Here is a 14,020-nt window from a genome sequence, read left to right as displayed (position 1 = left end):
TACAATCATCGTTTCTGGTTTTATTGCTCTTATTATGCATTATTATCATCTCCTCATATCGCATTGTAATTATTATCAGATTTACTATAGCAACACTTTCAGATACATTTCTAAAAATGACTCCAACGTCATACTCTTATCATCAACTGTATCAAATCATGGTCAAATGGTTTTATTAAACATTAATATCTAGAATGCATTGCAATCTTAGAACACTGATAAAAATGTTGAGCCAGATACTTTAATGAGAAACATACATGTTCAATCAGCCAATAACTGCATATTGTAAAATAACACACACAAATATAAAATCAATATCACTGTCCACTTTATTAGGAACACCTGCACATTCATGCAGTTTATCCAATCATGTGGCAGCAGCACAGTGCATAAGCTCATGCAGATACAGGTCAAGAGCTTCGGTTAATGTTCACATCAAACTTCAGAATGAGGGAAAAGTGTGATTTCTGTGACTTTGATTGTGGCGTGGTTGTTGGTGCCAGATGGGCTGGTTTGAGTTTTTCAGAAACTAATGATCTCCTGTGAATTTCACACACAACCGTCTCTAGAGTTTACACAGAATGGTGCAAAAAACAAAAAACATCCTGTAAGCGGAGAGTCTGCAACCTGAAACACCTTGTTGATGAGAGAGATCAGAGGAGAATGATCAGACCGGTCTGAGCTGCCAGGAAGGATATAGTAACTCGTATAATCACTCTTTACAACCGTGGTGAGCAGAAAAGCATCTCAGCATGCACAACACCTTTAGGTGGATGAGCTACAGCAGCAGAAGACCACATCAGGTTCCTCTCCTGTCAGCCAAGAACAAGAATCTGAGGCTATCATGGGCACAGACTCACTGAAACTGGACAGCTGAAGACTGGAAAAAGACCTAGAGATTTTTATTCTAATCTTCAACTTATTGTTGCGTCACTCCCAATCACTCCGACTCATTAGTGCTGAGTACTAAAACATGTGAATACTGTAAATACAGCAGATTAAAACGAAAACTTCAAGTTATACAGTTGAATGTATGAATGGATGGATGGATGAATGAATGGATAGATGAATTAATGTATGAATGATGTATGTATGTACGAATGTATGTATGTATGTATGTATGTATGTATGTATGAATGGATGTATGTATGTATGTATGAATGGATGGATGTATGTATGTATGAATGTATGGATGGATGTATGGATGAATGGATGGATGTATGAATGGATGGATGGATGGATGTATGAATGGATGTATGTATGTATGTATGTATGTATGAATGTATGTATGTATGAATGTATGTATGCATGTATATATGGATGGATGGATGGATGAATGGAGTCTGAGTGGTGCTGTTGGCTCATCCCTGGTTCTGGGACAAGTTACCAGATAACTAGTTGGTTAAATATCTCATAAGTTAGAGGAACTGACACTAAAATATAGCAAGCCATTCAACTAATTAGTAACTAAAAGTGTTTCAAAAATACACTTGTCTTAGCTGAAGCTATCAGCTAGCCTAGCCTAGCCTAGCTCAGCTTACTACACCGGTCTATTTTAGATTAAATAACAAAAAGCCGCCGCACGGCGTGTGTTTACATCCCAACTCTCGGTTTCTCTCGCTCCCAGGCTACACACAAGCACACAGTGTAACACAATAAAGCTGTGTTTTCTGCCTAATTCGGTCAGTACTCGGTTTAGGACGCTGCCCGGTTTACACTAAAGTCGCGCGAGCTGGGTGCTAGCTAAAGAGCTAGCGCGCGCCAGCTGAACCGAGCTCGCCGTGTTGCTGCCGCCGGCGCGGATCCGCACGCGACTGCGTTTCCTCGACGTAACGCTTGACAAACGTCGCCTCGTGATAATTCCGCCGCAGAAAGTTGTTTCCAAGTGAGCACCGAGTAACGTCAGTGTGACAAAATGGGGTCTTTTGATGTTGCTCTCCGCCATTTTGTGACAGCGCTCACAGGGGTACAACCGTGTAATGGTTGAAACTGTAGTAACCCCGGCTAGTGGATAATATATCCGCCTGATGTTAGGGAACAGGGATCAGGAACAAATTCCCATTTAATCCCAGCAGACACCACACTCTACTCTACTCCACTGTACTCTACACTACTGAACTCTACTCCACTGTACTCTACACTCCACTCTACTCTACTCCACTGTACTCTACACTCCACTCTACTCTACTCCACTGTACTCTACACTACTGTACTCTACACTACTGTACTCTACACTACTGAACTCTACTCCACTGTACTCTACACTACTGAACTCTACTCCACTGTACTCTACACTCCACTCTACTCTACTCCACTGTACTCTACACTACTGTACTCTACTCTACTCTACTCTACACTACTGAACTCTACTCCACTCCACTCTACTCTACTCCACTGTACTCTACTCCACTGTACTCTACTCCACTCTAATCTCTGCCCCACTCTACTCTACACTCTACTCCACTGTACTCTACTCCACTGTACTCTACACTACTGAACTCTACTCCACTCCACTCTACACTACTGTACTCTACTCCACTCTACTCTACTCCACTGTACTCTACTGTACTCTAATCTCTGCTCTACTCTACTCCACTGTACTCTACTGTACTCTAGTCTCTGCTCTACTCTACTCCACTGTACTCTACTGTACTCTAATCTCTGCTCTACTCTACTCCACTGTACTCTACTGTACTCTAGTCTCTGCTCTACTCTACTCCACTGTACTCTACACTACTGAACTCTACTCCACTCCACTCTACTCTAATGTACTCTACTGTACTCTAATCTCTGCTCCACTCTACTCTACTCTACACTCTACTCTACTCTACTGTACTCTAATCTCTGCTCCACTCTACTCTACTGTACTCTAATCTCTGCTCCACTCTACTCTACACTCTACTGTACTGTACTCTAATCTCTGCTCCACTCTACTCTACACTCTACTGTACTGTACTCTAATCTCTGCTCCACTCTACTCTACTCTTCTCTAATCTCTGCTCCACTCTACTCTACTCTACTCCAATCTACTCTACTCTAATCTCTGCTCCACTCTACTCTTCTCTAATCTCTGCTCCACTCTACTCTTCTCTACTCCAATCTACTCTACTCTAATCTCTGCTCCACTCTACTCTAATCTCTGCTCCACTCTACACTAATCTCTGCTCCACTCCACTCTACTCTAATCTCTGCTCCACTCTACACTAATCTCTGCTCCACTCCACTCTACTCTACTCCACTCTACTCTACTCTCTGCTCCACTCTACACTAATCTCTGCTCCACTCCACTCTACTCTAATCTCTGCTCCACTCTACACTAATCTCTGCTCCACTCCACTCTACTCTACTCTCTGCTCCACTCTACACTCTACTCTACTGTACTCTAATCTCTGCTCCACTCTACAGTACTCTAATCTCTGCTCCACTCTATTCTACACTCTACTCTAATTTCTGCTCCACTCTATTCTACACTCTACTCTACTGTACTCTAATCTCTGCTCCACTCTATTCTACACTCTATTCTACACTCTACTATACTGTACTCTAATCTCTGCTCCACTCTACTCTACACTCTACTGTACTCTAATCTCTGCTCCACTCTACTCTACACTCTACTCTTCTCTACGCTCCACTCTACTCTACTGTACTCTACTCAGCCCTACTCTAATCTCTGCTCTACTCTACTCTACACTACTGTACTCTAATCTCTACTCTAATCTGTACTCTTCTCTACGCTAATCTCTGCTCCACTCCACACTACTGTACTCTACTCTAATCTGTACTCTTCTCTACTCTAATCTCTGCTCCACTCTACACCACACTCTACTCTACTGTACTCTAATCTCTGCTCCACTACACACTCTACTGTACTCTACTGTACTCTAATCTCTACTCAACCCTACTCTAATCTTTGCTCCATTCTACTCTACACCACACTCTACTCTACACTACTCTAATCTCTACTCTACCCTACACTAGTCTATGCTACTCTAATCTCTACTCTTCTCTACTTTACTCTAATCTCTACTCTACCTACACTAGTCAATGCTAATCTAATCTCTACTCTACCCTGCACTAGTCTATGCTACTCTACTCTCTACTCTAATCTTCTCTAGTCTACTCTAATCTCTACCCTACTCTACACTACTCTACTTTAATCTCTATTCTACTCAACTCTAATCTACTCCAATCTCTACTCTAATCTCTATTCTACTCTACACTACTCTACTCTCTACTCTATTCTAGTCTACTCTATTCCACTCTTTTCTACCCTAATATACCCTACTCTACTCTTCTCTATTCTACTCTAATCTAGTCCACTTTTCTCTAATCTACTCTCTACTCTAATCTACTCTACACTACTCTACTCTTCTCTATTCTAATCTACTCTAATCTTCACTACTCTACTCAAATATACTTTAATATACTCTAGTCTAATCTTCTCTACTCTAATATACTCTACTCTTCTACTCCACTCTATTCTGCTCTTCTCTAATCTACTCTTTACTCTTCTCTAATCTACTCTAACCTTCTCTTCTGTACTCTACACTTCTCCACTCTACTCTTCTCTATTCTACTCTAATGTACACTACCTACACTACTCTACTCTAGTCTACTTTACTCTAATCTTCTCTACTGTACTCTACTCTGCTCTACTTTACACTACTCCTCTATTCTACTATACACTACTCCTCTATTCTTCTCTACTTTACTCTAATCTTCTTTTCTGTACTCTCCACTCTCCATTCTACTCTTTTCTACTCTAATCTACTCTATTCTACTCTTCGCTACTCTAATTTGCTTTAATCTACTTTTCTCTATTCTTTTCTACTCTACTCAAATCTTCTCTTCTCTACTTCTCTACTGTTCTTTTCTCTACTCTACTCTTTTTTACTCTACTCTTCTCTAATCTCTACGTTAATCTTCTTCTCCACTCTAATCTGCTCTACTCTACTCTTTAATCTTCTCTTATGTACTCTTCTTAACTCTTTTCTACTCTAATATTCTCTACTCTATTCTTCTCTACTCTAATCTCTACTCTTTACTCTACTCTTCTCTTCCCTCATCCACTCTTCTCTCTTCACTTCTATTCTTTAGTGAAGCGTTATTATTTCTAAATGATTAGAAACGATTAGCCCTGGCACGTGAAAAAAAAAACAGACAAGTGACAACTTTATAACAATTAATACAGAATATACTGACTTACATTATAAAAAAAAGTCACACAAATCTACAGACTAATCAACTTATTTTAAAATCATATGTATACATGGAGAGTTAAGAGTGTTAAGAGTGTGTGTGTGACATATATAATAAAAAAATATATATACATACACTACACACACACACACACATATATATATATATATATATATATATATGTGTGTGTGTGTGTGTGTGTGTTACCACTTCCCCTCCCGGTGGTAATATGATTAGGTGTTTATTTTGATTAGATCAAGGTTTTATATATATATATATATATATATATATATATATACACACACATATACACATAATATACAATATATATTATATAATATATAACAAATAATAAATAATATAATAAAAATATATAATAAAAAATATATACACACGTTTTATATATAAATATATATATATATGTGTGTGTGTGTGTGTGTGTGTGTGTGTGTGTGTGTGTGTCCCTCCCCCTCCCCCTCCCGGTCGCCGCGTTATCACTTTGTTCCGTTTTAACGGATCTCGGAAGTTTACAGACGATCCCTTGGAAAAAAAAGGAAAAAAAAAACACAGAGAACCGTCTATTGTTCAGATGAAGCGGTTGGACGGCGCGGCAGTGCGGTGTGCTGCCTGTAGAGGGCGCTGCAGTGCGGGTTTCTACCCGCGGCCTCTCGGCTCTTTTTTGTCTGAGAGTGGCTGCCGCTTCACACACACACACAGCGTGTGTGTATGTGTATGTGTGTGTGCGCGCGCGCGCGCCAGCGAGTCAACCAGCGAGCGATTCTCGCGCACACACACACACACACACACACACACACTCACACTGTCAGATCCACTCCAGAGCCGAACACGGCCGTTTGAAATCGATCGCTTTGGATCATGACGGTTTCAGAGCGCCGTTAGATCTGATTGTTTGGGTGAACTTGAGATCGGGCTCGGCTTTTTTTTTTTCCTGTTTTGGTAGCTGTGTGTGTGTTGTGTGTGTGTGTGTGTATTGTGTGTATGTATGTGTGTATGTGTAACAGACCTTATTAGCGAGCTGGCGCTCTTCTCCCCATCTGCCATTTCTTTAACTTTTTTAAAGCACTCAGCGTGGCGAGGGACCGAGCGCCGCCGGAGTATGGCTTCCCCGGTGTCTTAGGGAGCCCGAGAGCGTGGTTTGGCCCGGTTCTGCGGATCGACATGATGGCAAATTCGACGGGGAAGAATGTACCCGAGCAGCGGAGGAAAGGACTAGCTTTCCTGGATGAGCTGCGGCAATTTCACCAAAGCAGAGGGTGAGAGAGATTCTTACACACAAAAAAATAATAGATATCTAACTTTAAACCGCGCTCGTGCGCGCCAGTCGGTGCGTTTAGAGCCTCGTGAAGGCTTTACCGTGCTCACCGAACTGTTTTTATTGTTTTGTTCTCCGCAGATCGCCGTTTAAAAAGGTCCCGGTGGTCGGGGGAAAGGAGCTGGACCTGAGCGCGCTGTATGTCAGAGTCGTGTCTTTAGGCGGCTTCGCTAAGGTGAGTGAGCGGCGCAGCCAAATCCACTAAAAACTAACCGTTTAATTCGCACTTCGCCGGCACGCGCTGGGAAAAATACCGTGCACTTTGTGTGTGTGTACGTGTGTATGTGTGTGTGTGTGTGTAGTTTGGGCGATCATGGCCTCGCTCGGCCGGTAATGTGCTAGTAGTAGTAGAGCTTCTTGTGTGTGTGAGAGAGAGGAGCTATGAATCGAGCGGACGTTAGCGGCTGTTAGCAGAGTGTGTGTGAGAGCGAGAGTGTGTGTGAGTGTGTGAGTGCAGTTTGAAGAGCGGCTCGAATTGAGCGGGCACGTTTTTACCCTCCGGTTTGGTCCATCAGCGAGCCGCCGGAGCTGCACCGCGCGGTTCTGCCCGCGCTCCTGTCGAGGAAGTTAGGGAAATTCGCCATGGCTGGCTGGGGCTTCGCGGCTAAGGGCTGAACTGTAGGCCGCACGCAGGCCTGCTGACTGAACACCGTAAATAACTGACTAAACCCAGCCGAGGCCGGGCTGCGCGGCTCTGCGCGCCTCTGCCCGGCCACCGCGAGCCTCCCGGCCGCTTAGCACTCGCCTGGCATTGTTAAAAGGATAAATAAGAGTAGCGTTAGCCGGGAATGCTAACAAGGGGTTAGCAAGCTACCTGATTCAGCCTGGTAACCGGCTACCGAGCAAACACACACTCACACACTCACTCACACACACATATACACACAAAGTCGCACAAATCTACAGACTAATCAACTTATTTTAAAATCATAGTTATACATGGAGTGTTCCGTTAAGAGTTAAGAGTGTTAAGTGTGTGTGTGTGTGTGTGAATTCTCAGGTCTCGGATAAAAACCAGTGGTCGGAACTTGGAGAAGAGTTTAATTTCCCCAGGAGTTGCTCCAACGCTGCTTTTGTTCTGAAGCAGTACTACCTGCGGTGAGTTTCCTCCTCACAGCACACACGCGGCTTCTGTTTACATCTTTCAGCTTCTTTACCGGCGAGCACGCGCGCTCTCTGCTCGGGGAGCCGCGCTACACAACGCTACACAACACTGTGTAACAACACTACACAACACTGTGTAACAACACTACACAACACTGTGTAACAACACTACACAACACTGTGTAACAACACTGTATAACAACACTGTGTAACAACACTACACAACACTGTGTAACAACACTGTATAACAACACTGTGTAACAACACTACACAACACTGTGTAACAACACTACACAACACTGTGTAACAACACTACAACAACACTACACAACACTGTGTAACAACACTACACAACACTACACAACACTGTGTAACAACACTACACAACACTGTATAACAACGCTACACAACACTGTATAACAACGCTACACAACACTGTGTAACAACACTATACAACACTGTATAACACTGTGTAACAACGCTACACAACACTGTGTAACAACACTACACAACACTGTGTAACAACACTATACAACACTGTGTAACAACACTATACAACGCTACACAACACTGTATAACAACGCTACACAACACTGTGTAACAACGCTACACAACACTGTGTAACAACGCTACACAACACTGTATAACACTGCACAACGCTACACAACAGTGTAACACTGTATAACACTGCACAACGCTGTATAACACTGCACAACGCTACACAACACTGTGTAACAACGCTACACAACACTGTATAACACTGTATAACAACGCTACACAACACTGTATAACAATACTACACAACACTACACAACACTGTATAACAATACTACACAGCACTGTACAACACTGTATAACAATACTACACAACACTGCACAACACTGTATAACAATACTACACAATGCTACACAACACTATCCAACACAACACTTACACGTCACACAACACAACATTACACTATATAACACTACTACACAGCGCTACGCAACACTATACAAATACACAACAATGTATAACAATACAACACTACACTATACAACACTTACACATCACTACACAACAGTATACAAATACACAACACTACTACACATCACTACATTATACAACACTTACACATCACACTACACAACACTATAGAAATACACATCACTACACACACTACAAACACACAACTCTGTTACTCAATACTACCAACACAACATTGCATTATATAACACTACTAGACGACACTATACAAATACACAACACAATACACTATATAACACTACTACACAACACTTACACATCACCACACAGCATTTACACATCACAACACATTATGCAAGACATTACACTATAACACTACTACACAACACTATACAAATATGCAACACTACTACACAACACTATTACACATCAGTGTACTACACTACACATCTCTACTACACTATACAGCACAACAGTATACAACACTACTACACATCACTACACATCACTATACAACACAACTACAGCACTTACACAACACAACTACACATCACTTACACATCACTATACAACACATCTACATCACTTACACAACACAACTACACATCACTTACACATCACTATACAACACAACAGTATACAACACTACTACACATCACTACACATCACTTACACATCACTATACAACACAACAGTATACAAAACTACTACACATCACTACACATCACTTACACATCACTATACAACACAACACTATGCAACATCACTACACAACACTTACGCATCACTATACAACACAACACTATGCAACACTACTACACATCACTACACAACACTTACGCATCACTATACTACACTATAGTACACTATGCAACACTACTACACATCACTACACAACACAACACTGTGCAACATCACTACACAACACTTGCGCATCACTATACTACACTATAGTACACTATGCAACACTACTACACATCACTATACAACAATATACAACACTACTACACATCACTATACAACAATATACAACACTACTACACATCACTATACAACAATATACAACACTACTACACATCACTTACACATCACTATACAACACAACACTATGCAACACTTGCGTTACACTATACAACACTACGCTACACTGTACAGCACTACTACACATCACTATACAACGCTATACAACACTACACTACACTTACTCTCTGCTCGGGGAGCCGCACTACACAACACTTCCACAACACCACACTATTCAACACTAATACACAACACTACACATACACTACTCAACACACTTGTTCAACATTACACTACACAATACCTGTACTACAGTAACACAATACTACACTTACATTACTCTTACACACTACACCTACACTACACTTGCACAACACCTACACTATTCTACTCTTACACTGCACTTGCACTACACTTACACAAAACTGCACTTACACAATACACTACACTTTTCAACACACTTGTTCAACACATGTACCCATACACTACACCTGCACTACACCTACACAATGCACTACACCTACACAATGCACTACACCTACACAATGCACTACACAATGCACTACACCTACACAATGCACTACACCTACACAATGCACTACACAATGCACTCCACCTACACAATGCACTCCACCTACACAATGCACTACACAATGCACTACACCTACACAATGCACTCCACCTACACAATGCACTACACAATGCACTACACCTACACAATGCACTACACAATGCACTACACCTACACAATGCACTCCACCTACACAATGCACTACACAATGCACTACACCTACACAATGCACTACACCTGCACAATGCACTACACCTGCACTACACTTACACAATGCACTACACCTACACAATGCACTACACCTGCACAATGCACTACACCTGCACAATGCACTACACCTGCACTACACTTAGACAATGCACTACACTGCACTACACCTACACAATGCACTACACTACACTTACACAATGCACTACACCTACACAATGCACTACACCTACACAATGCACTACACCTACACTACACAATGCACTACACCTACACTACACCTGCACAATGCACTACACTTAGACACTGCACTACACTTAGACACTGCACTACACTTAGACAATGCACTACACTGCACTACACCTACACAATGCACTACACTTACACAATCCACTACACTACACTTACACTACACTGCACTACACTTACACAATGCACTACACTTACACAATGCACTACACTTACACAATGCACTACACTACACTTGCACTACACTACACTTGCACTACACTTACACAATCCACTACACTTACACAATCCACTACACTTACACAATGCACTACACTTACACAATCCACTACACTACACTTACACTACACTGCACTACACCTACACAATGCACTACACTGCACTACACTTACACAATGCACTACACTTACACAATGCACTACACTTACACAATCCACTACACTTACACAATCCACTACACTGCACTACACCTACACAATGCACTACACTTACACAATCCACTACACTGCACTACACTTACACAATCCACTACACTTACACAATGCACTACACTACACTTACACTACACTGCACTACACTTACACAATGCACTACACTACACTACACTACACTACACTGCACTACACTGCACTACACTACACTACACTGCACTGCACTACACTTACACAATGCACTACACTACACTGCACTGCACTGCACTACACCTACACAATGCACTACACCACACTACACTTCACTACACTACACTTACACAATGCACTCCACCTGTGTGTGTGTGTTTTAAATAATATAATAATGCAGGATCCAGTACTGATTTATTCTCCTGTCCACATGTACATGAAACGCTGAGCACTGAGATTTGGCACTGAAAGCTTAATTTAAGTCCTAAACCATCATATTGTCTGATGAGGGATGATTTCTGTTGCTGCATTTTGTTTTTATTTGTTGCAGAAATGGACATTTAACGTAAATTAAATTGTCTAAACACCAGGAGTGATGCTAACACTCTGTCCTGCAGTTTCACCCGGTCACTCGGTGCATGGTGCTCGTGTTTCATTTTGCATGTTTTGTGGACAAGTTTGTGGACAAGTTTGTGCCATGTAGTGTGTCGTGTGATTAAAAATAAGAACAGCAACATGCACGACAGGCTTTTTGTCATCGTCGTCATGCTGTTCTTGCTGCGTAACACACTCCAGTTGAGTGCGTTATCGATGAGGTGAGACTGAAAGTGTGTCGGCAGTGCAGGGAGTTTTGGCTGCACCTGCCGTGTGGTGGGTTAGAGTATGGTACAATTACCCTTCAGTACACAACACGCTGTGTGTCTCTGTGTTGCACTCGTGGTGCACTTGTGTGACTCCTTCATGGAAGTGTCAGTAAAAATGAGGGAAAGGGAACTCGATCGTTTACATATAATAAGCATACAAAGGCACGAATGGTCCATCTTATCCGCTGCTTGTCGTAAAGTACTGCAGTGATCGCTATCGGGGTGTGTTTTTATGTTTAATCAGGTCAGACCTAAACCAGAGAACGCTGGCAAACTCTTATCTTGTTTTGAGTTTAAACCCGAGGATTTATCTGAATATGGTTCAGAATATCTTGGTTGTAACTTTAAGAGAAATCGGAGCAGAAAATGGTGAAAATACAGACTCTGAGGAAATCAAATATTATATAGTGGATACTGGGAGTTAAAACAAGACCTGTGGACAAACTCCAAGCTGCCATAATGAAACATTCGGAAATATTTCAAACCTGCGAGTGTATCTTGCCATTCAAAAAAAAAATTAAAAAAAATTACCATCTGTTATCATTTCACTCTGCCGCTTATAGTTGATTAAAGGTGTTTGTATACAGTCATGTATGAATAAATATCGAGCTGCACAAAAGCAACATTTTAGTCTCTTGTTTTGTCTGAAAATTTCACCATCTGGACTGAAGCTGCATTATAGTTATATATATTTTAATATTAGCAGAGATTCTAAAGTTGTCCATGTGTTATGAGGATAGAGGGTGCTGAGCAGAAGTAGAAGACCCTTGTGTCATGGTAATATTGTTTTATTTGCTGTTTTTATGAAGTAATTCTAGGAAATGCGGCTCCGCTTCAACAGGTGCCGTCTTCAGCAGGTGTATTAGTGTGTGAACCGTGTTGCTTTATCTCTGGCCTGCGCAATAACTCCGTGCAGTCTTTAAGCGGAGAATATATTTAAACGAAAAATATCTGAACCTGATTTGTTGTTCAGCATCCACACTAGCTGGACTTAAAGCTACGTTGCTTATGCGTTTGATGTGTTTGTTAAAAAGCAAGGAGTTATTGATACACATATGAATAATAACAAAGACGTGCTGTTTGGAGGTTTATTATTTTCTACTTTCTTCTTGTAACGCTATTTTTCAGCTGCGTTTACAGGCACATGTGGTCTTAAGAAACCAAAACCGCTTGGTTTTTTTTTTTAATGAACTTTAAATTTTTTTTTAGCGTGTCCATGGGGCTCCTAACGTGGGCTTGGGCTTGGGTTAGGACCAGGTTTATAACACAATAACTGTGGATATGTAGGTGTGGGTAGGTCCTCATAGAGGATACACACGTCTCTGGCTGTTAATTAAAGGTTACGGCTTTGTATCTGCCTCGTTCAAAAGCTGACCTCACCCAGTTCGTCTTTGGGATTACCCCATGTGAACGTGCACCTGGCAGAAACGACCTGAACACACAATTTTTTTTTTTTTATGAGGTGAATTTTCCTGTTTTTCTGACTTATCTTTAAGCTCTTCTGAAAAGAAGTTCATTCATAAGATCTTGTTTTCGCAGCTGTTTTTCCGCAGACACAGCGACTGATAGATAGCCAGGGCGCTTTGTCAGAGATGAGAAATTTAATCAATTCAATTCAAATCAACTATTCATCAGTATCACATGCTTTAGTAAAGGACAAAACCACACCGTGTCCACGCCGTCTCGTTCCAGTAGGGGGTGGTATGTGTACTTTTTTTCCCCCTTTTAACTGTTGATTTAAGTGATTTGTAAGTTGATTTGAAAGACGGGGTGTGTCCAGTAATGGCTTTCTGTTCTGAGAGGAAATTGGATCAATCCAGTCATTTCAGCGCATGGATGGTTCAGGCTTGGTGGGAGAGAGAAATATCAGTGTAGAGCTTAAATTCTGTCAGGTACGTTGCTTAACAAAACAAACTGTGTGTGTTCCAGGAATTGTCTGATTTGCATACTCTGCTTTTACTAGTCCAGGAGTGCATGACATGCTCGTGTATTAGTCAGGAAGAGACACCATTGAGACTAATTTTGAAATTTCTGCTGTTTTGCGAAAGGGGTTGTCTCGTCTTGTGAAGAAAATGCATGAGTATGGATTGGACTTTGAGAAGTAAT

General features: G+C 41.5%; 1 protein-coding gene across 2 annotated transcripts in view; it reads left to right on the top strand.

Moving 5' to 3' along the window:
• The first annotated feature begins 5,905 nt into the window (after nucleotides 1–5,905).
• Nucleotides 5,906–14,020, top strand: part of arid2 (AT rich interactive domain 2 (ARID, RFX-like)) — a 32,483-nt gene continuing 24,368 nt past the window's right edge. Inside the window, exons 1-3 of one of the 2 annotated variants that reach the window (XM_034307397.2) lie at nucleotides 5,906–6,473; nucleotides 6,614–6,707; nucleotides 7,533–7,630. In XM_034307397.2, coding sequence (XP_034163288.2) covers nucleotides 6,379–6,473; nucleotides 6,614–6,707; nucleotides 7,533–7,630 — 287 coding nt within the window. In that variant the 5' untranslated portion in view covers nucleotides 5,906–6,378. The remainder of the gene's footprint in view (nucleotides 6,474–6,613; nucleotides 6,708–7,532; nucleotides 7,631–14,020) is intronic. The other variant, XM_034307396.2, reaches the window with a different exon arrangement.

The sequence above is a fragment of the Pangasianodon hypophthalmus genome, chromosome 9 (assembly GCF_027358585.1).
Source record: "Pangasianodon hypophthalmus isolate fPanHyp1 chromosome 9, fPanHyp1.pri, whole genome shotgun sequence".
In the NCBI taxonomy this organism is placed as follows: domain Eukaryota; kingdom Metazoa; phylum Chordata; class Actinopteri; order Siluriformes; family Pangasiidae; genus Pangasianodon; species Pangasianodon hypophthalmus.
This window is presented reverse-complemented; position numbering and strand designations above follow the sequence as displayed.